Here is a 27823-nt window from a genome sequence, read left to right on the forward strand (position 1 = left end):
GCAAATCCGACTAAGCATATTCAAGCCGAGGGCAATTTATATATAATCGATACTTATCGGCAGCGAAAGTTATCGATATAAATATATATATACATAAGAATATATATAGATGAGACTGACTATAACATTCTTAAGCAGCTGATAGAAGATACAGGAGATCGAAATTAATACTGAAATGCTTAAAAAGCAGGCATAATTTACTCATTAAGTTCGTATATGAAGCCAGCAGATAAAAGATATCTTAAAGATAAATAAGACTCGTACAACCCATATATAGAAAACCCATATATATAGATAAAATATAAAATATTCTCTGGGAATATCTAAAGATAATTTTAAGCAATTTAAGCAAAAGACAACTCGCGTAGTGTTTTGTTATAGATTAAATTCCTTTCATAGAATGCCTTCTACTACATAAGAAGATACTCTTAAGATAAGTCATGTGAAAGTTGCTCAAGGTTCTTATGCAGAAGAATATTCTTCAAATTTGATAAAGTTCACTTTATAGAACATAGAATCACAGGACATAAAGGCAAAAGATACGCATCAAATCTCTTCTTAGAGTTAAGAGTTCTTCATGAGAAGCTTAAGTACAGCAATCTGTAGAATATATAAAAGAAAATGTCTTCTCACATAGCTGTAAAAGATATTAATGAGCGCCTTATTATAAAAGCACAGATAATAATAGATAAAACACACTCATCATTAGACATGAAGCCCCTCAAGAGATGCTTACATAAAAGCTAAAGATAAAAGATACTCTTATGCTTCTGTAGATGGAACTTGATAGATACTTATACCCTTGGGAACATAAAGATACTTTCGAAAAAGATACTTCTGAAATTCGAGTATGGAAACTAAAAGTTTTCAAGTCTGTAGTCCTTGGCAGACGAGACACGCTCATAACATACTACGGCGTAACAGACGCCAGTCACTCATGCAAGCCTGGCGCACAAGATAAAAGATAATCTCGAATCTCGAGCGGGCGGCAGATGATTAATTGCGAAATCGCTGTCAGCGGCAAAGCTGTTGTTGACAACAATTAATTGGTTTGGCATTGCAGAACTTTTGCACTTGAACTAATTTGGAGCTGCGCTAACCAGTGTGACCAGACCTTGTCTACGTAATGCACAATTAGCGAACTGCACGCTGCAGCAGCAGTCAAAACGAAAACTAAAGCAATTTACTTCAATTGCCAGCACTTATAGTTCGCCCCCCACCCCCTCTCTCTCCCTCTGTCACTCTTTACCTGAAATGCAATTTATAGCGCTAAAAGTGAAGGCAGCAAATTATTTTTGTACCTGTCTGACAGCAAATGTGCCAAAGCAACTACTCAGCAGCGGCGGCAGCTGGGGCTGCTGCTGGCTATTTAGTTAATTTCGACTCGTAAGCTCTGGCCAGCACAACAGTTTCCTTTTGATGTAATTGCCCAACACTGGTGCTGCTGGAGTGGGCAGCGACTCTTCATTGATTAACTGCCTGGGACCCTTAACACTGGCCACTGCTCACTAGGTTTTAAAGCGCCTCTCATCATCGGCCTCTGCTCATTCATTTGACATTTTCATATCGTTCACTTTCCACTCTGCTTCGCCTTCATTTCTATACGCGTTCAGCTCAGGGCAGGAGAGTTTATTCGGCCTGTGTGTGCGTCTTCAGGTGTTGCCTCCTGGGGGCTGGAATTAAGAAGTTTTCCGCTCACTTCAACTGCTTCGCAAATTCTCGCTTTTGCTAATTTGACTTTAGCTGCGAGCGAGCATTGAGCAGTCGTTGCTGCCAACGTGTTTGAGGGTTGCTTTGGGGCTGTCGGTTGGCATTCAAAGTTGAAATACCTGAAAATGTTTGGTAATTTAGATCAAAGGCGGCCAGCTCTACGTGCAGGCATTTACGCGGTCCCCCATGCCACGCCCCCAGCCACCTGGCGGGGGTTGCTGTGACACACTGAAAAATACTTGCTAAGTCGGATTAAGTAATTTGCGCGTGCCATTTTCAATTTGTTGTTGCCTTTACGCGTTTCATTTCATTTTCTCCTTTTTTTTTAGCTTGAGGAGCGCCAAAAATGCGCACAAAGTTTTTTGAGCCTTTTTTTCTTTTGATAAAGCTTTTCTTTTATGTCTCAGTAGAGACAATAGCGCCCGTTGTGTAGATACTTAAGGCAATTACGCGTTTGCTCAAAAGAAAAAAATCGATAAGTCAGCCAAAAGCAAGTCGAACAAAAGACAGAGGCAAAACCTCTAGTATCAAAATAGTTCAATTTATTAATTATATTTCGATTGTCTGGCAGTTGGCCTAGAACTGGCTGCTGAATAGGCTGACCAACTAAGCGCCAGAAACTGAGCCAATGCCGATACCAGCAGTTACATTCTATCGATAACTTAGTTATCGGAAAAAGCAGCACTCCTGGCTGGTCCAAGCAAATTGTCATAGAAAATATATAAATTGGGTAAACACAGCAAATTCAGTTGAGTGAGCTTATCGTATATCGATAAGCTCCTGCATCAAATGTGTCTAGCCTTTGCAGATACCCTGCAAATACTCAAGCAGAGTCAAACCATGCAAAACTTAATGCAGACTCAAACTAAAGTCAATCTCTACAGTCACTGCCATCGATTAGCAAAGCACATTTATAAGCAATCGATAGCAGCTGAATAGCCATTTAATTGCTATCGATAAGTTTGCCAAACAGTGCTGCAAAATGCATGTAAGTTAATCGCGGTCGAGGCGACAAATGGGCCCGTCTTCGACCATTTTCAGATCGACCTTGGGTCCAACCAGATCGCGTATATTGTTAATGCCATACTTGACCATTGTGGGCCGCTCGAGCGACAGGCCCCAACCCAGCACGTTGACGTCGGGCGGCAGGCCCATGGGCCGGACCAGCTCTGGCCGAAAGATACCCGAATTGCCGACCTCAATCCATTTGGCCAGACCGCCGTGATAGCAATAGATCTCCATGCTGGGCTCCGTGTACGGATTGTAGGTCGGCTTGAAACGCAGCTGGCTGATGCCCAGCTTGCGAAAGAACTCGTGCAGCGTGCCAATTAGATCGGCCAGCGTGAGCCCGGCTTGGGCAATGACCCCCTCCACCTGATGGAACTCGGCCAGGTGTGTGGCGTCCAGGGTCTCGTTGCGAAACACCTTGTCAATGCTGAAATACTTGGCCGGCTTGAAGCCATACGCCCGGTTGGCCAGCTGAAACAAGTTGCGAGCACTCACCGCCGTTGTGTGCGTGCGCAGCAGATTCTTTTGGGCCTCGGCCAGTTGCCACTTGTAGCCGTAGCCCAGCGACCCGTAGCCACCCACCGAGTGCACGGTGCTCACACGCTGCACATAGTCGTTGGGCAGCGGGCCGCACAGAGCCGGCTGCTTGATGAAGAACGTGTCGTGGGCATCGCGCGCCGGATGCTGCTGGGGCTGGAAGAGCGCATCGAAGTTCCAGAACGATGCCTCCACATAGTTGTTGGTGGCCATCTCCGAGAAGCCCATCTCGAGGAAAATCTGACGAAATTCGGTGCGCACCTTGAGCAACGGATGCAGCTGTCCACGCGTCGGTGTCGCACCCAAAGCATCGAAATTGTAGGCCTTAAACTTGAGCTGCTGCCACTGCCCGCTGGCCAGCATCTCCATGGTGAGGTCCGTTTCCAGCTTGGTCAGCGTCGTGCTGAACTCCGGGCCCTTGCTGATCCGTAAGCTCTTGGTGCTCAACTCCTGCAGCAGCTTGCGCTTCTTGTAGTCCGCCAAATCCTTGTCGGACAGCTTGGCCAGTTGCAGCAGCTGCTCGCGCACCTGGTCCACAATCGTGGCCACCTTGCGACGCACTAGCGGCGGCTGCACGCTCTTGTCCAGCCAGAGCCAGCCCTGCGACATGGCCTTGCTGAAGCCCACCTTGGCATTGCCGCCGCCAGCGGCGAGCAGCTCCGCCTGCCCAATGCCCTGCTCCGGCACCGCAGCATAGACATTCGCCTCATGGCTGCCGCTCTGCGCCACGGCCTGGCCCTCTTCGGTCAGGGTGAGAGACTTGTGCGTGACTGACTCCACGTCCAGCAGCCGCTCGCCATGTGCCTGAATGCTCTTCACAGCGCCCACAATCTTCTGATGCTCGATACCGAACTGTTCGGCCAGCCGCAGGCTGTCCGCCTGCTCAGCGCTCTCCAAATGCAATAAAATGCGCTCCGTTAGCTCGGATGGCACTGGATTAGACATTTTCTAGGAATGCTCTCGGGGCGAAGTGAAAATTGAAAAGAAAATTAAGTACAGTCGTCGCTTGCTACTATAGGATGCTATCGATAACAAGGCATGGAATTTATGGTATACATAAGCACACTTATCGATAAATATTTATGAGACACTTAACGATACTGAATGAGTGTTGCAAAAGGTCAAAAGCTTAAGAGCCTATCGATAAGTCGATAAGCATGATAGCATGATTCGAAGCAGCTATTAGTATTAGCCAGCTGAATACGAAAATTACATCAAATATTTACAGGGTATTCATGAGGAAGCTAGGGCCTGGCCAGTTTCGCTTAACTACTTTCGCCCTTTGTACATATTTGCATAAGCTCATCGTGGCCAGAGCGATTGAACTTTATGGCTTTTGGGGCGTGGCTGAAGAAATATGAGTCCAAGGACGGCAAAGTGCTGCGTCTCGCTGCCAATGCAAATTGACAGCTGACAATCAAATGGAGTGGAAGGCGGCATTCGAGCTCTGCAATCGCTTGAGCCCAAAGACCATGAAATATGCACCAAACGAGATAGCCCGCGGCATCAACTCTGCGTGTGTGTGTGTGCGTGTGTGTGTGAGTGGATGCTGGCGACTGCAGCTGGTATTGCACTTCAAATTGATTAAGCGCTCCACAGCGGCTGAACAAGATGAAGGTGGCAATTGGATTGGCCAAGTTAAGGTGCCAAGTTTCTGGCCAATACACACAAGCACGCTTGCAGGCTGAAACTTTGCACTTTTCAATACCCTGTAGGCGTGCAGAAGCGGGTAGTTTGAGCTACAGCTCTTTTGTGTGGCTGTAGCGTATACGCCAGCTATGAATTACAGGGTATAGCTTAGCAACAGCTTTCGTTAAGCGCACTTTGACTTGCTTAAAAACTATTTTATTGAGTGAATAAAGGCCAGTCTGTCATATCATAAATGTGACTATGAAACGAGATTGTGTGCCTGCGTGTGTGTGTCAGTGTGTGTGTGTGTGTGTGTGTGTGTGTTTGACAAACAACTTGAGCACACTTGCCACAAAATGACGCTGAGCAGCTGCCAACTTCTATGGCAGTTCGCACGCATTTGACAACTTCCGGTCGTGCTCATGACTCTGCAGCAGCAGCACCAGCAGCCGTAGCAACACACACACACACACATACACACACGCACACACTCATATTGAGGCAAACACAGCCATTCAGAAACTCTGAGTAGATTTCAGCATCACTGTCTGCCCGTTATTAAGTTTGCGACCACAAACTTGCGCTTCAGTAAAGTTTATGCTTCATTTTGATTGGCTTTGTAAGCATCAGCCAACCACCCGAACCACTCACTGAACCACACTGCGCCACCACGGCACCAGCAAGGCCAAGTAATATTTCTTTTAAGTGTCCAACTTTCAGTTTTTGGATAAGCACCCGAATGCTTCAAATTTGATAGGCTATAAAGGGATAATAAATCAGACCTTAATAAATCTATACACTCTCTATATGCTATATACTCTATTATCTCTATAGACTATATATATTCCATATATTCTACTGTATATACTCTATATACTCTATATACTCTATATACTCTATATACTATATATATTCTATATAGTCTATATACTCTAAATACTTTATATACTTTATATTCTCTACATACTCTATATACTCTATATACTCTATATATTCTGTATAATCTATACATTATATTCTTCATATATTCTGTATACTCTATATACTTTATATTCTCTATATACTCTATATACTTTATATTCTCTATATACTCTATATACTCTATATACTATATATATTCTATATAGTCTATATACTCTATATACTTTATATACTTTATATTCTCTATATACTCTATATACTCTATATACTCTATATATTCTGTATAATCTATACATTATATTCTTCATATATTCTGTATACTCTATATACTTTATATTCTCTATATACTCTATATACTTTATATTCTCTATATACTCTATATACTCTATATACTCTATATACTCTATATATTCTGTATAATCTATACATTACATTTTTCATATATTCTGTATACTCTATATACTCTATATACTATATATACTCTATATACTCTATATACTCTATATACTCTATATATTCTGTATAATCTATACATTACATTCTTCATATATTCTGTATACTCTATATATTATATATACTCAATATACTTAATATATTTTAGTTACCATATATACTCTATATTCTCAATATACACTCTCCATTCTCTATACTCTGTATATTTAGATTTAAGTCTGAGTTAACTTTTCGGACTTTGGGTGGTATTATCAGAAAGTTGTGTGTGCGCCCTTCACATTTCCCATTCTGGAGTTGCCCTACGGCGCTTATTATTTTAACTACATTTGCTTGCTCTGGGTGCTGGCACTCGCTTGCTGAGCTGGTTTGTTGTTCCTCAGCATTTCCACTTTCACTGAAGCACAGCCTTTTATTTTCCAAATATTATTATATGCAAGTGCTGGCACCCACGAGCTGCGTTCTTTTCGGTTACAAATTGAAACAAACATTCCGAAGTGCAATTTGCATTTAGTTGAAAACTTTATATATAGTTTATGTAAACTCGAAGCTGTGTGTAAACTCAGTGAAAGACTCAAATATTATTCATGGAAATATTTGACGTTTATTAAATTCCATTGAAGAAAACCAAATTTAGCAAAGTGAAACTTTTAATAGATCAAATTTGTTGACTATTGTTGGGGCCCGCAGTGCCGATACCCTGAACATGTTCAAACTGGGCGGGGCATAATGTTTTTGTGCAATAATTAATAGTAAAAAAATTTATATTATTTTTGTTAGCATATTTTTTTTTCATATCGATAAATCTTATAGTTGCTTTGTAGTTTAATTAAGATACGTTATATAATATAGATAATAATATATAAGTAAGAATACGTATTTATATAAAAGTTCCTTTTTCTCATAAAATTCACATGATTTGTAAGTTAATAAATAATTTATATATAACATATATTAGTCTAGCCAGTTATTCTAGTTCTAAGTTCAACTATTCTTATACGAGTTCCAATTAGAACTAAGTCTGAATACAAATTATTATATATTCTAGATAGTAGCAAATTGTGCATGTCGAATACGTAGCCAATTTGAATTCGTATCAAAACATGTGCTAGTATTAACAGTAGATCCTAGTATTATACCATCCTCAATAGATTTTGTCGATAATATGTTGAAAAAGTAGTACAAATTCATTTGATTCCCAACAACTTCAATTTTGATCTATATACCTATGTATACCGTACGTATATATTGAAAGACTTTTTTTTGTATTTATAAACATCCCCTTAATGTGTTTTAAAACCAAACAAATATTCTTTTTCTTCAATTTTTTTCAGTGTATCTCTGTGTCTCTCTGTGTGTGTAGCAAAAGTTCCCAATCCCCGCCCCACTTTAAATCAAAATCAAAAGCAAAGCAACAAAATATAATCAAAACTAAAAACGATAACAAGAATTACAAACCTTAACAAATACAGTAAATATTCCATATATAAGCTAACAAAGATTTCGGCTAGCCGAAACTCAAATACTCTTTTCCAAATTTGCATTTGACCGTTTCCACGAGTAAATGAACAATGATCACAAAATCTTTCAAGTTGTCCGAGAAATGTTAAATAAACTAGAAGGAAATAAATTGAAATCAAGGAAATCTCGAACTTTAATATAAATAATATATGGTAAACTTAACTTAACTTTCGCATAGAAAATTCTTACTTGACAGACTTGCAAAAGCTAATTGCTTCTAGCTAGAATTTTGCAATACTTCCAATTAGATTTGCTTAATGAAAGCAAAAATTTCACTCGAAAAACGTAAAGCATTCAGATGCAAAAAGAGGTTTGAGCGACTGTGGAAAGAGTATTTTGAAACTTGGATTGATTTCGCTTTTAATTAAAGTGAAAAGCCAAAATCAAAAAATAGCCAAAAATCAAAAACAAATAAAAACTATAACGAACATTTGTTGGCTATATTGGAACTGCATTCGTTTTTGCATTATTAATTCAATAAGAAACTGATTGAGTGGAAGCAGCAACAGCAGGACAACAACAGCCGCAGCAGCAGCAACAGCAACAGCCACAGCTAGGGCAAAAACTGTGCCAATTAGCTCGGTTTTTTCCAATTGGATAACAAACGGATCTGCAGTGCTGCAGACGCAGAACGCCATGCGACATGTCAAAACATCGGAATTACAGGTCCATGGATCAGACCAGCAGCGGCGTCGTCATACGCAAAAAGTTAGCCAATTAATACAGTTAATCAACAAATTCTCTACTCAATACACAACAACAGCAACAAACAGCTCGCTGAAGCAACAGCTTCAACTTTCAAATTGATTTGACTTGCTATAAAAATAAAACTTCAACTTCAACTTCACCACACGCCAACAGAACTCACCACCCACCCAATGCACATTGTCAAAGCGTCAAGCTTAGCGCATGTCACAGAGCTTTGAAGTTTTCCTTTTCATTTTGAGCACACTTTGCATGAGCTTTTATCGCACTTGAACCACAACAACAGCATGCCTTTACTACAAATGCACCAAACATACGAAAACGAGTTGGAGCAAGCGTAAAGCGAAAGCTCGTAAGCTTTTACGCTTTATACTGCAAGCTCTAGCTGCTCACAGCAGGACAAGCAGTAAGGAGCATATGTTTTCAGCTTTGAGCAAAGCTTTTTCTATTTCGACTAAAAGTAAACTAAAAGTCTGGACAAATTATATATTTTGCACAAATTTTGTGCGTTTTCTAGGTTTTGTAATTGTTAAGCTTGCACAACTTGATAAAAGTTAAAGCTCATAACCAATAATGCTAAGCACTTTAAAAGCTATAAAACCTCAGCTTGATTACTTACGCCAGCTGCCATAGATCAAGCATATTTTAATTAAATAAGAGCTCAAAAATATATTTTAAGCCTCATATAAAAAGCTCTTTTGCTTCATTTTGAAATTTCTAGAAACTCTAAAATGTTGCACACTTTTCATCTGGAGCTTTATAGATTTTAAAATCAATTTTAAGCAAAAAGATAATTGAATTGAGAAGCTGAGTCGGCTTAAGCAGCTCAAAGCTCATCATTTATAAGGCTAAGCAACTTAACGACTGCAAAAGCTCAGCTCGATTTCCTTTTACTGTCAGAGCCATAAGCCACTTGCTTGTTAGCTTTCAACTTCAAGCTCCAAGTGAAGCTTTTACCAAAAGAAAATGTTCTGCCATACATGAAAAACTAATTTGAAATTTGATTTACTTGCCACAAACGCTGCATGCACCTGTCTCTCATTCTGTCTTTGATTTTCTATAAGCTATATGAATCACTTATGTCGTTGCAGGACTATGACAGCCGTATGCTTTGTATGCAACCTGCCCATAATGTCGCATCAGGTCGGCCTGGTGTGGCAGGGTGGCAATGGCTGGGACGACTTGGTGCGCGAACAGGTAAGCCCCAACCAAAGCAAGCTATAATAGCACTACTCACTGCCTCTCCCTCTCTCTCTCTCTTTCTGTCCCTCTCTCTCTATGCAGCTGGAGGAGTCGACGATACGCCAACGTCTTGGTGGTCGTCGCGATTCGGCAGCACAGATCACAACTCCGCCAAGCACATCGCCGCCGCCAGGTATGCAGCGACGCCGACGCAGCTCGCTGGCTCAGTTAACTGACATTTTGCGCGAGTGGAGCGGCGGCGGCAAGCAGCATCAGCAGCAGCAGCAACATCAGCAGCAACAGCAGCAATCGGCCCGCAACAAAGGCCAGTTGAATCGCCGCGAAACTCTCGCCGATCTGGCACGCAGCTTGCCCTGGCGCACCTCGACTACAGATGCTGGCACCGGCGGTGCCAGCTCCAGCTCCAATATCGGCCATACCACCACCAGCTATGTGACGCCACGCAAGCGACGCGAGTCGAGCGCCGACTCTGGCATAAGGAGCATGCGCTCCCGCCGCGACTCCAACACCGCCGAGTTCGTCAGGCACTGGAACCGACGAGAAAGCACCACAGTTGAGGAGCACTCGAGCAATGTCATTGTGCCCGTCGTTGTCGAGTGCACTAAGAGCGTAAGTTTGTCCTTAGTGCTAGTTGAACAGCCCTGGAGACTGGCGCAAAACCTAGAAAAGCCCTTTGGAACAGATGTATATGAAAACAGAGTGAATGTCCTTTGATCTTAGACAATCTGCTTAGCTGTGCAATAAATCAATTTAGCAAGATATTGTCCAGAAAGTATTCCAAGACAAGGGTAGAGTCATAGACTGCTAAAGAAAAGGTTTGCCTCTGTCTCCAATTGAAACTTACCAAGGACAGATGCCTGTTTAGAGAGTCAGAAAAAATAATTGTAGCCCTAGGATGGTTGCTTTACTTAACCCTAGACTCTTGCCTCACACCCACCTCAGCCAGCTCGAATCGTTGATCCTAGAGAGGAGATAATACGCTTATCTCCTTCTTCTGATTCTATTCATATTAAATAACCCACCTACTAGATGCTTGACTCTTGCCTTAAACCAATCTCATACAGCTCGAATCGATGATCCTGGGCAATGATCCTTAGCTGTCGAGCGTGTGACTCTTCCCTTGACCCAGTCTAAGCCAGCTTCAGTCGTTCCTAGATGCTGCTGTTTGTTATTTGATTCTTCCTTTAAACCAATCCAGCGCCCACAACCAACTAACCCAGCCTATGCATGCCTCTCTCTCTCTCTCTTTCTGTGTGTCACCCCAAATCCATGTTCAGGCGTCGAGACGCGGCTCGGGCGAAAGTTACCTGTCTAGCAGCCGGCGTGACAGCAATGTTGCCGGACGCGTAACAACGCCGCCTCCACCACCCAAATACCAAGTGACCAAGAAGCGCGACTCGCTGGCCGCACCGGAATTTCCCAATTTTCGGCAGGAGCAGCGTCCATCGACTAGCTCCGCCGGCTCAGACTCTGTGCCATTAATCTCAACCAGCACTTATCACCAGGTGGACACATCCTGTCAAGCGCTGCCGCCACCAACAATTATAACCAGCTCGGTGACGCCGCCAGCCACCAGTCCGACAGCACCGAAAGGACGACGCGACTCCACCACACAATGCGGTCGAGTCAACAGGCGCGACTCCAAGGCAGGCATCAGTCCAGAGCGAGCGCCTCGACTGCAGCGCTTGCAGCGGCAGGCAACAGCATTCGATGAGAGCTGCTTGCCCGGCGGCAGTCGACGCGGCTCACAGCCAGCGCTCAGTCCAGATCCGCCAGAGGACTGTGAGCGTCGCACCTCACGGCGAGACTCGCTCTCGCCGGACAGCGCTTCGCGCGGCGGTCGGCGGGATTCGCGCACCCACCTCTCGCCGGATCGCTCGCACGAACGCGACGGCAGTCCCAGGCGACATACGCTGCGACGGCAGAGTAGCTCCGCAGCACGCTCAGCCCGCTCGCCGGACTCCAATAGCTGCTCCTCGTCACGGGATCCCAGCCCCTGCTCGAGGCCCCAAACGACCACCGTCGAACAGAATCAACGGCCGGCAATACGCCGCCAATCGACCACCGAGGAGATACTAATCGCACGCGGCTTTCGCCGCCAATCGACCACCGAGGAGATGATACGCTGTCGCAACTTTCGACGGCAGAGCTCCCAGAGCGACGACGTCTGTCGGTGCGTATCAAGAGGCCCCAACTGCCATACTGAAACTAATTGAACTCCATTGAAATGCCTTTTGCAGCTATCGCGGCAGGCGCGACTCGTCCGCTCAGATCATTGATGGCACCATTGGCACCATGACTGTCGAAACAACCAGCACCTTCTTCGACTCCAGCACCCAGACAGGTAAGTGAATGAATATCTCGATATACGTAGTGCTTCAAATGACTTAAGTCAGTCAACTGAAGAGCTGGAGCTGATTGGGGTTGGCTCTAGTACAGCCAAGGTCCAAGGAGAACTTGCTCTAACTCCTCTATATAAGCAGAATATCAGTTGAAATTATGGTTATGCCCGGCGTATGCGCAATCTAAAATGAATCATACGAAGGAAACATTCGAATGTTCGTTAGGCATTTGAAATTTGTGCTTTTGGGCGCTGCCAACTTGTGCGAATATCCTTGAGAGCCTTAGGAAGAGCTTTTTGTTCATGAATTTGTTGCTGCTGCTAGTGAAAGTTGTGTAAGCTAAGCGAAAGCTTGCAACAGCTGCTGCTGCTGGCGTCCACAGCTGTTCGCTGGCATGGGACTGCCAACTTGCTGGGGCGCAACACACGAAATTGAGATGTTCACGTTATGCTGAGACGCTGGCAATGACAACGAACGCGCATTGTGGCATCAGTTGGTGTTGAACGCCTCAACGTGCCACAACGCAGCAGAGCCGTGCCCCGAACCAGGACGTCACACACATCGCGCATACTACCCCCAATCCCCTCGACATCCCCAAAAAAAGAAAACAGAAAGCGAAAGCGAAAGCGAAAAAACAACAGCAACAGCAACGCTTAGAGTCCGCGAGTCGATAGGCGGGTCGCGTGGCGCGAGTTCTCGGTGTCGAATCGCGTCGAGTCGAGTCGAGTGTTCAGTTGAGTTGAGGCTAGTTGAGAGTTTCGCATCTGATATAAACGTGGCCTTTTAGTATTGTTCGCATCGTAAACTGTAAATACAAATGAAAATTGCCCCACAGCGTAGCGTTTCGCTGCTCCGCGAGCTACACGTTCCGCCTAGCCATTCCCGGTCCCTGCTTCCTTCCTTTGCGTCCGTTCGTCCGTCCGTCCGTCCGACCGTCCGACCGTTCGCGCCGTTTGCCGACTACTCCATTCCCTGCGCATACATTTATTGTTGCGTTGCCGCTGCCGCAGTATTTGCTTAACGCGTGTTGTTGTTTTTTTTTTATGCTTTTTTTTGTTGTTGTTGTACGCACATATAGCGAAGAGATAGCAGAGTGAAAGAGCGAGTGAGAGAGAGCGAGAGAAGCTGCCAAAGGAAGACGCTCACAAGCAACGCACGAGCCATTGTTGTTTTTTGTTGTTTTTTTTTCCTGTTGTTGTTGTGCGTGTTGCAACCGCGTGTTGCAACAGCAACCAACGGCATCGCGGTGGCCGAGTACGCTGTCAGCGACGTTGCGCCGCTGCGCTTCGCACGCCGCCAACAGTTGCCGCTGCAGCAGCATCAGCAGCAACAGCAACAGCAACAGCCGCAGCAATCAACCAGCAGCAGCGCCAGCAGCAGCAGCAATCGCAGTCGCAGCGGTTCGTATACAAATAACTATATATCTATATGTCCTTATATATATCTAATCTGGCCAAGATCGAAGTTTTGCTTTATGTAACTGAATTGAGCAACTGTTGCTTTGTTGCCTCTGGACAGACGTTGCAATGACCTTGAAGTTCTCTAAGAATTTAATTTTCATTTAGTTTGTTTCAAATATAAATCTGATATATTTAGGGATTGTTTTGTGATCTATAATCTCTGCTAAAATGAAATTATTTCTGATAAAGTCTTCAGATTTATTTGGATTTTATTTACATGGATTATTGATGTATATATGATGCATATATATATGATATATGGACACAGAAGGCAGCTTTAGGCACATCAAATCTTTGCCTGTTTGCTAAGATTTATATTCAAATCTGTTTTTTTATTATTTAAAATTTTAAACCATTCCAACTCTTGGCCTACAGATTAGAGCTCTAGATGCGCTTTGATATGGAAGAAAGTTAAGCTTCTATTATTCAGTTTATCAACGGGCATTTATTTTTATATGTTCAATTAGCATAGTTAAAGAAAAATTCAATTTTATATTTATAAATATTTTTTAGATATTTTTTTAATATATTTGACGTTGCATTTTAAGATGAGAATTTATTTAATTTATATAGAAAAATTGATAGATAGATTTTGTTCTAGAAACTATCTTCTATAGTAAATCTATATTTATTCAGACTAGCAAATGCGCTCTATATATGCTGCATATATGCTCTTTATAAGCTCAAAATCTTCTCCATATCTCTATGCATCTCTGCTAGAAACTGACCTCATTTGTGAGACGAGTTGCTTCATTGTTCAGATTTCATGTTTCCATATCAAATTTGATCATATGGTAAGGCAATAACTGAGCTCTGTCTTGGCAAGGCTGAGCTCTGTCTTGATGTGCAAAGTCCACTTCCAATAGTTTATAGCAACTCAACAGCCTCGTCTCTATGACCACTCACATCTCTTGCTGTAATTTCCCCAAAACTTATTGCACAAGTATTAGCTAACTCTCAAAGTTATCTCAGCAGCAATGTCGAGGTAAACAGCTCAAGTTTCCTATACAATTCAGTTAGTTGTAGTTATAACTTGTTTAGCTTGAGGCCAAACTAAAGTTGCTAAAAGGTGCATTTAGCAATTCAAACTATCTTCTATTATATATCTATTATTATCTTGAAGCGATATCTAATGTTCACGTAGCTAGATAAATGCATTCACACATTTCTAGCTGTGCCCCAAAAAGTAGGCAACGCGCCTGACACACATTTCACGCACTTCACTCTGTTAGCATTCAGCGCGTTGTGTGTGTGTGTGTGTGTGTGTAGGTTGTATGCACACCCACGCACACACACACGCGCGCACACATTACTAATGCCAAAGAGTTAGCGAAGTGCGCCTCAGTTTGTCACAACTGACTTTAATGAATGAAAGTACCTACCCGCTGTATGCCTGTGTGTGTGTGGGTGTGTGTGTGGGTGTGTATGCTGACAGCGAACAAATGAATGAGCGTTCACTTGGCTGGCAGCGCCATCTGCAATGCTATCTCCCTCTGCCCAGCTCCCTCTCTCTCTCTCTCTCGTTCTTTTTCTCTGTGTCTGTGTGTTATGAATGAAATGTGAGTTCAAGTTCTGCGTTATCTACTTTTACAAGCAGCCCACAATGTTGCAACGCTGCAACACACCACCACAAAACATTCAACCCCCCTGAAAAGCTCGTGTTGCCACAAGTAACCACAGTTTGTGGCAGATGCAACAAGTCTTTCGTGTTGCTGCTCTTGTTGTGCCTGTTGACATCTTTTGCTCTCGCTATTTGAATCGCACTCAGCCAATTGCCAATTGCCATTCAAATATTCATGACACTCACTTTTTATTCAAATGCATTCAAACACTCATTCGCATCTATTCAGTCCACTTATTCAATTGGAATGCTCCAGTTACAGTTCGATTGTCGAAAAGGTTTCCTCTTTTGAAAGTCCAACTCCATAAATAGAGCGCTTATTCGGCTTATGTTTTCCAACACTTATTCACTGAGAACTACTGCGTGTTTACCAGCACTGCTCCAGCATATTACATAAGCTCTTTAATTTTGTGCTTCTCGTTTGCTTTTTTTATTGTCTTTATGTTTCTTATTAGACATAAACTGAGTTGGCGTTTCACAACACTAGTCAAACATATTTACTTTACGTTTTCCAACACTGCTGCATTTTTCTTAGCTATTACTTGAGTTAGTTATGTTTACGCTTATTTCATATAAAGTTTCTTTATGAAATATGCATTCTTAACGTTTTCCAACACTGCTCGAAAACATTTCTTGTGTCATTTCGAACTTCAACTTTTTTCTTTAGTTCCCATTATATTTAGTTCTCACTATATTGTCCTTTATCATGCCTAGATAAGGCCTAAATTTGTGTGCACTTTACGTTTACCAACACTATTTTTAAACTTTTCATTGATGAGTAACATTATGCACTTATACGTTAATATAGCTAAGCCACTTCAGGTTGCACTTTTTGAACCCCTTTTTAACGTTTGCCAACACTACTCTAACAGCTCTAAAAACTTGAGCTCTTCACTTTATCTATCAGTGTGATTCATTCAATTTATTATTTACTACCAACAAGAGCAATTGAAGCGCGTCAAGCGGGTGCTAACAACTGCATAATACTCGTTTGCAGCTCAATTTATGAAAGCTTTCGATTTTGATAAAGCCATGGAAGATACAGTTTCCACTTTGATTGATGATAATCTCTATACTCTATAGCGCAGCTCTAACAACTTGATATGTTCAGGCAATTATATGATATATATTCGACTCTTTTATATTACATAATTAATTACCAACTAGTTACTCCCCTCATGAGTGTATGCCCTATTATAACACTCATCAAGCAGCGACATACGCGAGTATATTTATTTAGAGAGGCAAACTGACAGAGCCAACTGTGCATGCCGCTAATATACTCTCTTTGCGCTGCAATCAGAGCTATTAAAACGGACCTGTGAGTGGGCGTGAGAGCCCTTCCATGTTAAAGCTGTTGCCAGCTCGTAACTGTTTGGATATTGAATTACTCCATTTCGTTCCCATATGCTCTTCCCTTTGCCCCAATTAAACTCTTGTCGTCCAATTAGTAACCTTATACAAACATATTCCAATCAGACGGCTACATATGTGTGCGCATAGGGAGCATAATTGTTTTATATTTGATATGCATTTTTGTCGCAGTGTAGCATGTTTTTCTCCCCACATATATTTATTAAATTTATTTATTTCTTTTGCTTTTTTTTGCCTTTTGGCTGCATTTAATGAACGCTTAAAATTGGATTTATTTGGGGCTTATCCGTTTGACGGGCGTCGCCGCTGCCTTGTTTGTTTATGGGGCTACAGCTTTATTGCATTTTACGACCAGGACCAGCATTAATTAATGGACCCTAAAGGCAATTACGAGAGTGCAACACGGGCCACGGCAGACTGCCAAATATCCTGTAGGCAGAAGATCTCTGCAAAATGGAAATTTATCTATGATTCAGGCTGATAAGTGAAGAGATCAGATACCCTGTAAAGTGAATAGTAATGAAGCTAGGACAGGTTAGCCTGGGAAAGTCAAACATGCTCAGATACCCTGTAATCAGATTGGATAGTCAATTGGAAAATTAGATTACCTAGGCAAGTCATAGACTGCCAGATACTCTGTAATCAGATCAGATAATCACTCAGATCTGAAAGAGATCTACAATCGTTGTGAATAACCCAAATGTTAGACATAAATAGAAATATGGACACTATGAAATACCCTTTAATCGCATAAGAGCATATATCTGTATTGCCCAATATACCCCCACTTTACAGAGTATCATTATAGCCAATCATATCTTTACTATCTGCGAACTTTCGATTCTCAATTAAGAATCTTCCGTCCTGGGGTAACTACTATAAAATGTCTTTGTCTCTGTTACGAAGAACTGCAGCCAGCACAAGCACAAGCCATTGTCATTGTCATTGTCATTGTCATTGTCATTGTCATTGTCATTGTCATTGTTATCGAGTTATCTGTTGTATGCAACTGGGCAAATTGTTGCACAAATCCAATTGAGCAAGAGGCAAGCTGAGGTCGGATTAGCTGCAACGTTGAGCGAAACTTGTGCCACAATGCAGCGCCTTAAACGCTCTTGCCACAGCAACATGGCACATGCAACTAGGTAAGCAGTGCCTGCCACACATACACTCAACGTATCAGTTATTCTTGAGATTCTTTTTTGCTGCCCACAAAGTTGCAGCATGATGAAAGTTCGTGCTGTCATGAGCTTTGGACAAGGTGCTGGCCATGCCACAAATTGAATGCGCTGCATGCCACATGCACGTTGCACAACATCGAAATTGCACTCTCAATCGCAGTCGACGCAGAAAAGAAGCAAAAACGAACTCACAATCAGCATCGATCAGACATGAAGGCTCATTAAACATTTTGACAGTTGTGCTACTTTGAGCACTTTATGCCAGTGTTGGAAAGCGTTGAAGTGTTTGTCAAAGTTAGCAAATAATCTACAAATATATCAAAGAAATGACATGGCTGCATATATATATATAGATATCTATCTGTATGCATATATGGCTCAACAGCTGTCTGAGTTCAAGTATCAGTGTTGGAAAACCTCGAAATGTTTGCAAATGAGCACTTAATATGTGAAACTATCTGACTTCACATAAATGTCAACATGTATGTCAATGTCTCAGCAGCTGAGCTACTCTGAGTTTCTATGTCAGTGTTGGAAAACGTTGAAATATTTGTAATTACCTTACAAAGATTCTACAGATATTGTAATAGCTATATATATATATTTATATATATCTATTGCTCAGTAGCTGACACGGCGAGAGCTCTACTATATGCCAGTGTTGGTAAACTGTCCTCTAACTATGTCCTATATAGTCTATATGCCTCTGATTGATAATGTACTTTGCCTGACCTAATTCCTCTCGGCCAAGAGTTACGTAAATTGATGAACTTCCAGCAGGAATTCGTTCATTAAAGCGAAAGTATTCAAATTTCTATATACTATATGCAATTACATAAATTCCGAAGAGTAGCAGATACCGAGCCTAGTACAAAATCAAAATAGCAGATAAATTTATAAAGTTTTTAGACTTGGCTTTGGGGCAAATGGCTCGAGTCGCTGGCACGGTCTAATCTCTTGTCGTGCCCTGGCCTCAGGCTAAGGGCGGGTCTACCCCGGCCACGGCTTTGTTGTTTTTTTTAATTTTTATACCTAATTGCAGTTTGAATGGGAAAGCGCTGACCCAAGCGTAAAGCTAGGCCGGCGAAAAGGGATAGGCTTGCCACACACAGGGCTGTGGCGCGTTGCGATGTGGCAACTGCGACACGCTTTTCAGTTAATTTATGAGCGCCGCCGCTGCCGCCGGGCGTTGGCCATTTTGAGATGCTACAACAAATGGGCCAAGCCAATGGACCAAACTATGTATATATACATGTGTGTGGCTGTGTGTGTGAGTGTGTGCAGTGTTGGTAAATAGCTAAAAGGCTCAAGGCCAAGACACTGACGCGGACGCTTCACGTTCGTTTAATTTGGCATTGATTGGTTTATGTCCATTGGGATCTTAACTACAATGTATATATATATATATATATATATATATATATGTATAGCGCATGTCAGCCAGATATTGTGCAGTGTTGGTAAATTGCTAAGCTGTTCAAGGTCAATACATTGATGGCTCAATACACGCGTTTCAGAAGCCAATCACATATTTATGTCTAATGAGACTAACTATATAATATATATATATATATCATATAATTAAAATATCTAGTTGCCATGCTAAAAAGTAAATCTTCAAGGTCAAGACGTTGACTCTACTTGATGTGCACGTTTCATTAGCCATTGATAGCTTTATGAATGCATTAATAACGTGGCCAATGCCCGGGTGGCTCGGCTTTAATTGATGGATTACGCTTGATTGATTTATGAAGCGCTCGTTCTTTATAAGCATGTGCAATTTGGTTTTCCCTCTCTCTCTCTCTCTCTCTCTCTTTCTCTCTTTAGTTTTATTTTTTTGTGTGTTTTGCAAGATTCAATTAAAGCTGTGTGCCGCAGCTTGATTGATTTGTTAATGAGTTACTTTGACTTAGTTGATTGAGTTCTTAAAGTTGGTTGTTTTGTTAGCCTGTCTTATCATAACTGCTGCGATTGACTTTAGCTTGTTGATTAACCTTGCTGATTGATTGACGCGTGTTGCTTGAGTGGGCTAAAGACTAACAACGAGTTTGATTCTTGCCTCATTATGTCTGAGCCAAGTGAGGTATCATTGCCACTTGATTGATAGACAACAGAACGCTTCGCTTGAGCAACTCTTGCTACCTTAGTCACTTACTTACAGTTATAGTACAACAAATTCAGTTATAACGTCGACTCGAATCAATCAACTGATTGATGAGCTGTGGTAAACTGTCCTCTCTCATGCCTCTGCCACAGGCAGTCAATCGACAAACTGATTGATTAGTGCCAGCTGCCAACACTTACGGACTCAATGTATATTAGATTATGTTGCTTAATGAATGCGCCGCCTAGCTCCAGGCTATAACAATAAAAGAAATTTATATATATATATATACGTATTATATATCGCATAGAGTAATTGCCAGTTGAAACAGTCGCAGACGCGTAATTGATTGTTTGCTTAACGAGTTTAGTTGACTAACTGATTGATTGGCTACTACAGCGGACGGCCGAATGGCAATTCGTATTGAGTCGCACTCATAACGCAGCTCGTTTCGGCCAAATGTTGCAAGATTAACGGCAGCTGCTGCTGCTTCTACGGCCAGAATCCTCAAAAATCTGCAACAGTTTTCTTCGGCCATCATAAAACGCAAATTGTTATGGCAGTCATTCCGGGCCAGGCACTCAAGCAAGGCCTGGCCGTAAACAACAGCGGCGCCGCCGCCGCCCAAGCCAAGCGAAAGCCATCGATGCCATCAATCTAAAGGCTCGGCTACAGCTAACGGCTATTTTCTACAACTCCTCTCACTCCACTTCCCTTACGCTCGCGTCTCTCCACTCCGCTTCTCTGCTACCTTTTATTTTCCTATCTTTCCACCTATTCGCTTTAAAGGGCAGAAGACTCTTTCCTTTTCATTTCTCTTGTTTCCTTCTTTCTCTCCTTTTCATTTTTTCTCTCTTTTCGCTTCGCTCTTCTTTGACCATTCTTCTTCCTCTTCTCTCCTCTTCCTTTCTCTATTTTCATAGCAACTTCACTTTTCTTCTCTTGTTTCTTCTCATTTTCTTTTATATTCTGCTTTCTCGTCTTCTTTCCCGCTGTCTTTTCGTTCTCTTCTCTGCTTTCTTCTTCTCTTCTCTAGCCATTTCCCTCCTTGGTTTTTCTTTCATATTATTATTATGTCTTCTCTGCCCGTCTTTTCCTTTTTCTTCCCTCCTTTCTTCTCAACTCTTTTTCTTCTCAATTTTCTTATCTTCATTTCTTTTCTTTGTCTTTATTTACTATTCTATTCAATCTTCTCTTTCCTTCATTTTCATTCCAATCTACTCCTTTTCTGCTCTTCTATTCTCTGCCCTCCTCCCTTCATCTCTTCTCTTGTCTTCTCTCCCCTTCCCTTCTTTCCATTTCATTTCTCTTCTTTGCTCTTTTCTACCCCTCTGCCCTCCATCTCTTCGCTCCTCAACAATCCCATATGTATTGCCTGTCATGTTTTGTCCACCTTCCCGTTGCGACTTGCAGTTTCTGTTGCCTCCGGCAGCTATCGCCGGCACTTAGCACTGACTCAGTCGAGCGACTCACCTGATATGCTGCTCCGCTCGCTCACGCCCTTGGCAAGACGTATAATGCCATTAACAGCTGTCATTTCTTGAAATATTTGACAGCCGGACAGCGGTTGTGGAAAGCGTCGCAAGGCACCAACAACAACAACGACAGCAGCAAGGAGAGCAAGCAATAAATGAAAATACATAAGCTGAGAATCAGGCAAGAGCCCGGCGCCACAGTCGTAACAGTAATAATAATAATAATAATAATAATATTTTTATTATTATTTTTATTTTTATTATATTTATTGAGACAGTATTTTAGTTTCGTGGCAATTGGACTGCGCCCATTCGCATTATTTATGTGCGAGTCTCTCTCTCTCTCTCTCTCTCTCTGCGAGTGTGTGTGTGCGTGTGACCCCAATTGCCCCTTTGACCATGTTTTAGTACACGAACACAGAATAATCTACGCACAAATAACCTTTAACACAATTCAGCTCGCGACTCTGACTGCCTGTGGAATAAGTCAATATTCTAACAAATTTGAAATCTTAAAGGAAAAGCTGAAGATCTCTAGCAAAGCCCATACACAGGCTGAGCAGTCAAGACTGATACAACTTTCGATAAATATGTTTCAAGTTATCGATAACACTGAACTGTTTGAATAATACTTAATGTTTGCCGTTTGCTCAGGCAGCATTGGAACTACCTCATGGAATCATTATTACAGGGTATGCATAGCAGGCGTTTGCCACACTCACTAATTGGAAGCAACCTATCAGTTGCTTTGGCACCACAAACAGCAAACCAGGTGGCACAGCTGGTGGCTGGAGAAGGGGTAAGACGTGTGGTAAGACGAGGCGAAGACATAGCGTTTAGCTTTAGCTCAATTAACAGCATTTACAAATAGAATGGCCGAGCTGACCGTACACAGATTCATTAAAACACACACAAAAAGAACACACACACGTACGCACAGCTAAGGCACACCCACACACACACGCACACACACTCAGACAATGCAACCAAATAAATAAAAAAAAAGAAGAAAAGAAAAGCAGCTTCAACAAAGCAAACGAGCAGAAAGAGGGAGAGCGAGTGAGAAAGAGTCAGTCATTATGTGTGTGTGTGTATGTGTGTGTGTGTGTATGTGTGTGCGTGTGTATATATTTTAGTAATTTGGCTTAAACATGCAGAGTCCAGCAGCAAGACGCAGAGCAGCAGGCGACGACAATAGAAAATCACCTGACCCATTAGACGGTAAAAGCGTATAAAACTTAAATGACATGTGCGACGTGTGTGTGTGTGTGTGTGTATGTGTGTTAGCCCTGTTGGTGTTGAAGTTTGAAGTTATTGCTTTCATTTTGGCTAGCCTGTTGTTAGTCGCTTGCTTCGCTTACTTTTTCGCTCTGCTTTCATCTTCTTCTTCTTGTTGCTTTTTTGTTGTTATTTGGCAAACGTTAAGAATTTAATTAAGTTCCAAGTTGTTAGCCATACATTCATATCAGTATGTATTACAAATATACTATATGCTCCACATACATATATATAAATATATGTGTGTAGCTGGTGGATTAGCTTTAGCTGCTGCCCCAAACTTTAACCAGCTGCGTTTTGCTTTTCGAATCAATTCACGTTGCTCCATATCATATATCATATATCATATATCATATATCATATATCATATCATATATCATATATCATATATCATATATCATATATCATATATCATATATCATATATCATATATCATATATCATATATCATATATCATATATCATATATCATATATCATATATCATATATCATATATCATATATCATATATCATATATCATATATCATATATCATATATCATATATCATATATCATATATCATATATCATATATCATATATCATATATCATATATCATATATCATATATCATATATCATATATCATATATCATATATCATATATCATATATCATATATCATATATCATATATCATATATCATATATCATATATCATATATCATATATCATATATCATATATCATATATCATATATCATATATCATATATCATATATCATATATCATATATCATATATCATATATCATATATCATATATCATATATCATATATCATATATCATATATCATATATCATATATCATATATCATATATCATATATCATATATCATATATCATATATCATATATCATATATCATATATCATATATCATATTTCATATATCATATATCATATATCATATATCATATATCATATATCATATATCATATATCATATATCATATATCGTATATCATATATCATATATCATATTTCATGTATCATATATCATATTTTTCTTCCTTTCATTTTAAGCATATACTATTAATAACTCAACTAGAGCAGAGCTCACCTCCTTGTTCGCTTAAGACAGATGCCAGTCTGAGGCTGGGTTGAGTTTCGCTTCATTCTAGTGTCGCAGTTACTGCATCTCAGTGCTTTTATTTGTGGCACATACATGGCCACTTTAAGTGCCACATACAAAATTCATAGAACGACAAGCACAATTAGCTCCAGCTGGAGGACATTTGGAGGCGTTTCGTGACTTGTCCAACATTTTGATATGCAGTGCCACAAAATTTGAACAAATCAGAAAACCTCAATCACAACTTACCGCCAGCGCATCCCCGCATCTGCCCACCGCTACTTTCTGGCTCAGCAAGCAAACAAAAATCTCTGCCACAGCAAATGAGTTAAGCAAAAAAATATAGAAGAGGAGGAATCAGGGGAGCTGCAAATGGGAAATAGAAAAAAAATAACAAGTGGCAAACCAAGGACCGTAACATGTTGATGCTTTGCTAATTGGAGCAGCCAAAAGACACGGAGAGTGAGACAGGAATAACGAAGCGGAAGATGGTAGTGGGGCCTTGCATGACGTGGCAGCAGCAGATGAAAATAATTACAAAACAGTTTACTCAATAAAATTCCGAATGATTTAACTACAACAACGACGCGACAAGGCGAGGACAAGGTCTACAGGATGGCAGCTGCAGGAGCATGACCACAGACAGGCAGACAGACAAGCAGGCAGACAGACGGACGGGCGAATGGACAGTGGGACACTGAGCATCAAAGGCGAGCCGAGCGAGGCGAAAGTTTCACTAGAATGATGAAGCTGGAGCAGGAGCAGGAGCAGGAGCAGGCAGAGGGAATGGGGCAGGGGACAGGGAACAGGGGACAGGGGGCTGTGCGCATAGCTGACATTGATTGAGCGAGGACGAGGACGAAGTTGAGCGCAAGGATGTGAGTGAATAAGCAAAGATTGTCAGGCATTCGATGTCGTAGACAGCGCCCGGCTACCCCCAAGGCATACCCCAACAATTTCCTGTTTGCTGACTTGGCTCTCCCACTCACACTGTTCCTCTCCTTCTCCCTACCTCTCTCTCTCACTCATTCTCTCTTCATCCGCGCGGTGGCTGCTTTTCTCTCGCACGCAGCTGACTCACCTTTCTGAAATGCAAAGCTTCTAAACTTCAGCATGGCACACGGGGTACGTTGACCGGCGATGACAGTGCTGCTAATACCGTTCGCACGCAAATCGACAATGACAGCTCACACACACACGCACGCAGCTACACACAGATAAGCTGAATAACTTATATAGATACCCTGTAGATGTCAGCTTGACTTAAACGAACTCAAACTCATCTGCTTTCCTTAGCTTATTCTAGCTCTAAGCTGAAACCCTTTGAGAATTACAAATAAGAGCCTAATTTCGTGCTGCGTCATGCTAAATAGAGCTCATATAACTAATTTTTATGCCATATCATGCAAATTTGTTTCTTTCTCAGTTGTGAGTTAAGTTTTACTGTTTGCCTAAACCTTTTGGGAATTCTAAGCAAATTTGTATTTTATTTGTTTCCAAAAGAGAAGCAAATATGATTTTCATACTAGTTGGGGCAATGTACCCTGTAAATAATCCAAATATCAGAGAGCGCTCTAGGAGTTGCCTTTTTCGAATTGTGCTTTAGCTTTACAGGGTATTTGAAATGTGTGTGGAGCTAAAACTTTTTGGCATTTGTATAAAAAAGTTTTTCGCTTTTCGTTTCGGCACGCAAACACAAGATTTTCACACCGCGTGCGTGTGTGTGCGTTTTCTTTATTTAAGATAGAAAAAAGAAGAAGAAGCAGAAGCAGAAACCATTTGAAAACTGAATTAACTTTTGTTGCACTTTGGCTGCTGATTTTTTCTCTCCCTTTGTGGCCGCCTCGCAGCTCAATTTCACATATGCCCCACACTCCAAGCCAGGATCTCGCAACATATCTAAAAACTTTTTATGTAAATAGCAGCAGCAAAAGGGTAGAAATATATATAGATATCGCCCAGAGATTTCCCTCCCTCTCTCCCCCTGTCCCTCTGTGCCCCTTGGCAATTAGACCATATCTCTGTAGGTTTGGTTAAATGTTTGCAAATCTTTTGACTAGAAATTGCAAATTAAAGCAAAGCAAGTAAAAGTGTTTCAGTTAGAGGTGCCCGACTAGCAGATACCTCGCACCTCTAACGTAGCCTCTGAAACAGACGAAGTCTCTATTGTTATAATTTGAGTGGGCACGATTAAAGGATATGCAAAGTCGCAAATGCTCATTGTCTTTGTATGCAAACCAAGTTCGAATATCGATTTTTATCGATATTCAAATGTTACAAGCTTTAAGGCGTATACAAGAAAATATATGACACTCCAAGTGGACATGTGGACATACAGCTTAACTATTTCTATGTAAATACTAACGCCTGACTCTATCTCTCTGTAACTGTGTCTCTTTAATCTATCTCTCTCTTTCTCTCTCTCTCTCTCTCTGTCTTTCTCGGAGTACATAGAGATACTCGCACTCGCTCAATCTTTTTCTCTCTCTGTCTGTGCTCTCAGCATCTTTTTCTCGTGCTCTCCTTCTCACTCTCTCTCTCTCTTTCTCTCTCTTCCTCTCTCTATCCCTCTCTCTCACACCCATTTTATACACTCTCTTTCTCCCTATCTATCTCTTTTTCACTCTCTCACTTTCTCTCTCCCTTCCTCTCTTCCCCTATCTCCCACCCTCTCTCTCTCTCTCACTCTCTTCTCCTCGCTTTCTTCCTCAAACAGCTACCTCCTCTCTTTCTCTTTTCCCTCCCTCTCTTACTCTCCCGCTCCCTTTCTCTACACACTCACACACATGCCACATGCAACAAGTGGCCCACGAAGTGTTGCATGTTTATAAATCAAATTCGCTTCGCTTTTCAGACTCGCGACTCGCTCGAGACGTCTCGCCTCGACTCGGCTGCCTGCCAAATGCGCACACAAAAAATATAAATAAAAATTAATCACAGCTCGAAAAAAAATAACGAGGCGACGACTTCTTATTATACTCGCTCGCATTTGGGAAAAGCGTATATGGGTTTTGCGTGCCAATATATATATGAAGCCTCGTCCCAAAAAGTATTAAGCTGCGCCCAAGAGAGGCGTGTCTCTATACCCTACAGCAAGTGGCTCCCTTAGTGAGCTCCTGCCTCACACAACTGTTGAGCTGGCTGGAGTCTAGTGAAGGATCAACGTATGAATAAACATCAGATTTCGTTGCAAATCGAACTATTTTCGCAGCGTGAACGAGTATTGAGCAGTCGTTGTTGCCTGTTTACCCTCCGCTTGCCACATGTGGGGCATGAAGGTCGGGGGCAGGGTTTCTCTGTTGCTCTAAAAGCAGACGCAACGCAATTTTTACGCACGTTAATTCCATTAAGAGGCGCATTATGCCGCGGGGCGTTTACGTGCCGAGTGGGCGTGGCCAGTGGAATTTATGTTGCATACTTTTTGGCGAGACGCAAAAACAAGTCGTTAAGACATGTGCGCAATGCTGTCGCTGTGTGTGCTGGTGTGTGTGCGTGTGTGTGTGTGTGTATTTTATGATTTTGCAGTGCGTCGCGCTTATCAATGCGTCGGCTATGCGAACGACCTCCTTCGTGGCCCATTTACAAATTAATTAAAAAGTGAAGTGAAGTGACCCAAATGCCGTCACAGACATTGGCCGACGGCGCCTGGAACAATGACGCCGTTTCAGCTCGGCGCCTGCCCCACTTGACCCCGAAAACAACATATGAGTATACGCACGTGCCACGCCCACGTACGCCTACTCGACTTGGGCATTTGTTAAAGTGCAGACAGACGACGAGATAGACTTAACCAGCGTTGTGTGTGCACTTCGTATAATTATATGCCCAGAGCCCAATAAAGAAATGCGTCAGCCTAGCCAAGCTCAAGTCTAAGCGAGCTCGAGTCTAGGCCAAGCTGAAGCTGAAAACCTTTTGCTATAATCACGATCTGACAGGCAGCTAATTACCCGCGCTGTCAGCCACATAAACTGCGACTTAAGCACAGCGTATGGCACATGCCTCAGCTGATGACGTTGCAACAACAGCAACGCCTGACAGGCGCTACATGAAACTCTTTTGGCCGAGTCGAGCTCAGGTTGCGTTAGTTAGTAAAACAATTTCAATGTGTTGCTAAAATTGAGTTACAAAACTTATTTTATGCAGCTTAGTAGCATAACAACAACTGCAATTTGAACGAACTCGAATGGAAAATGCAAAATAT

General features: G+C 41.9%; 2 protein-coding genes across 5 annotated transcripts in view; one reads left to right on the forward strand and one right to left on the reverse strand.

Moving 5' to 3' along the window:
- The window catches only part of LOC111593508, a 132403-nt gene that overhangs the window by 54326 nt on the left and 50254 nt on the right, over positions 1-27823 (forward strand). For 2 of the 4 annotated variants that reach the window (XM_030223586.1, XM_030223587.1), the window contains exons 1-5: positions 8327-8484; positions 9573-9678; positions 9766-10293; positions 10962-11857; positions 11925-12028. In XM_030223586.1, the coding sequence (XP_030079446.1) occupies positions 8420-8484; positions 9573-9678; positions 9766-10293; positions 10962-11857; positions 11925-12028 (1699 nt within the window). In that variant the 5' untranslated portion in view covers positions 8327-8419. Of the gene's footprint in view, positions 1-8326; positions 8485-9572; positions 9679-9765; positions 10294-10961; positions 11858-11924; positions 12029-27823 lie in introns of those variants that run through there. The other 2 variants (XM_030223588.1, XM_023306295.2) reach the window with 2 other exon arrangements.
- On the reverse strand, positions 2428-4270 carry LOC111593511 (phenylalanine--tRNA ligase alpha subunit-like). The gene has a single exon (XM_023306298.2). The coding sequence runs from the start codon at positions 4198-4200 to the stop codon at positions 2704-2706; it is 1497 nt and encodes a 498-aa protein (XP_023162066.2). The 5' UTR covers positions 4201-4270; the 3' UTR covers positions 2428-2703.

This window comes from Drosophila hydei, unplaced genomic scaffold (assembly GCF_003285905.1).
Source record: "Drosophila hydei strain 15085-1641.00,03,60 unplaced genomic scaffold, DhydRS2 tig00000237-arrow-arrow-pilon, whole genome shotgun sequence".
Classification (NCBI taxonomy): Eukaryota; Metazoa; Arthropoda; class Insecta; order Diptera; family Drosophilidae; genus Drosophila; species Drosophila hydei.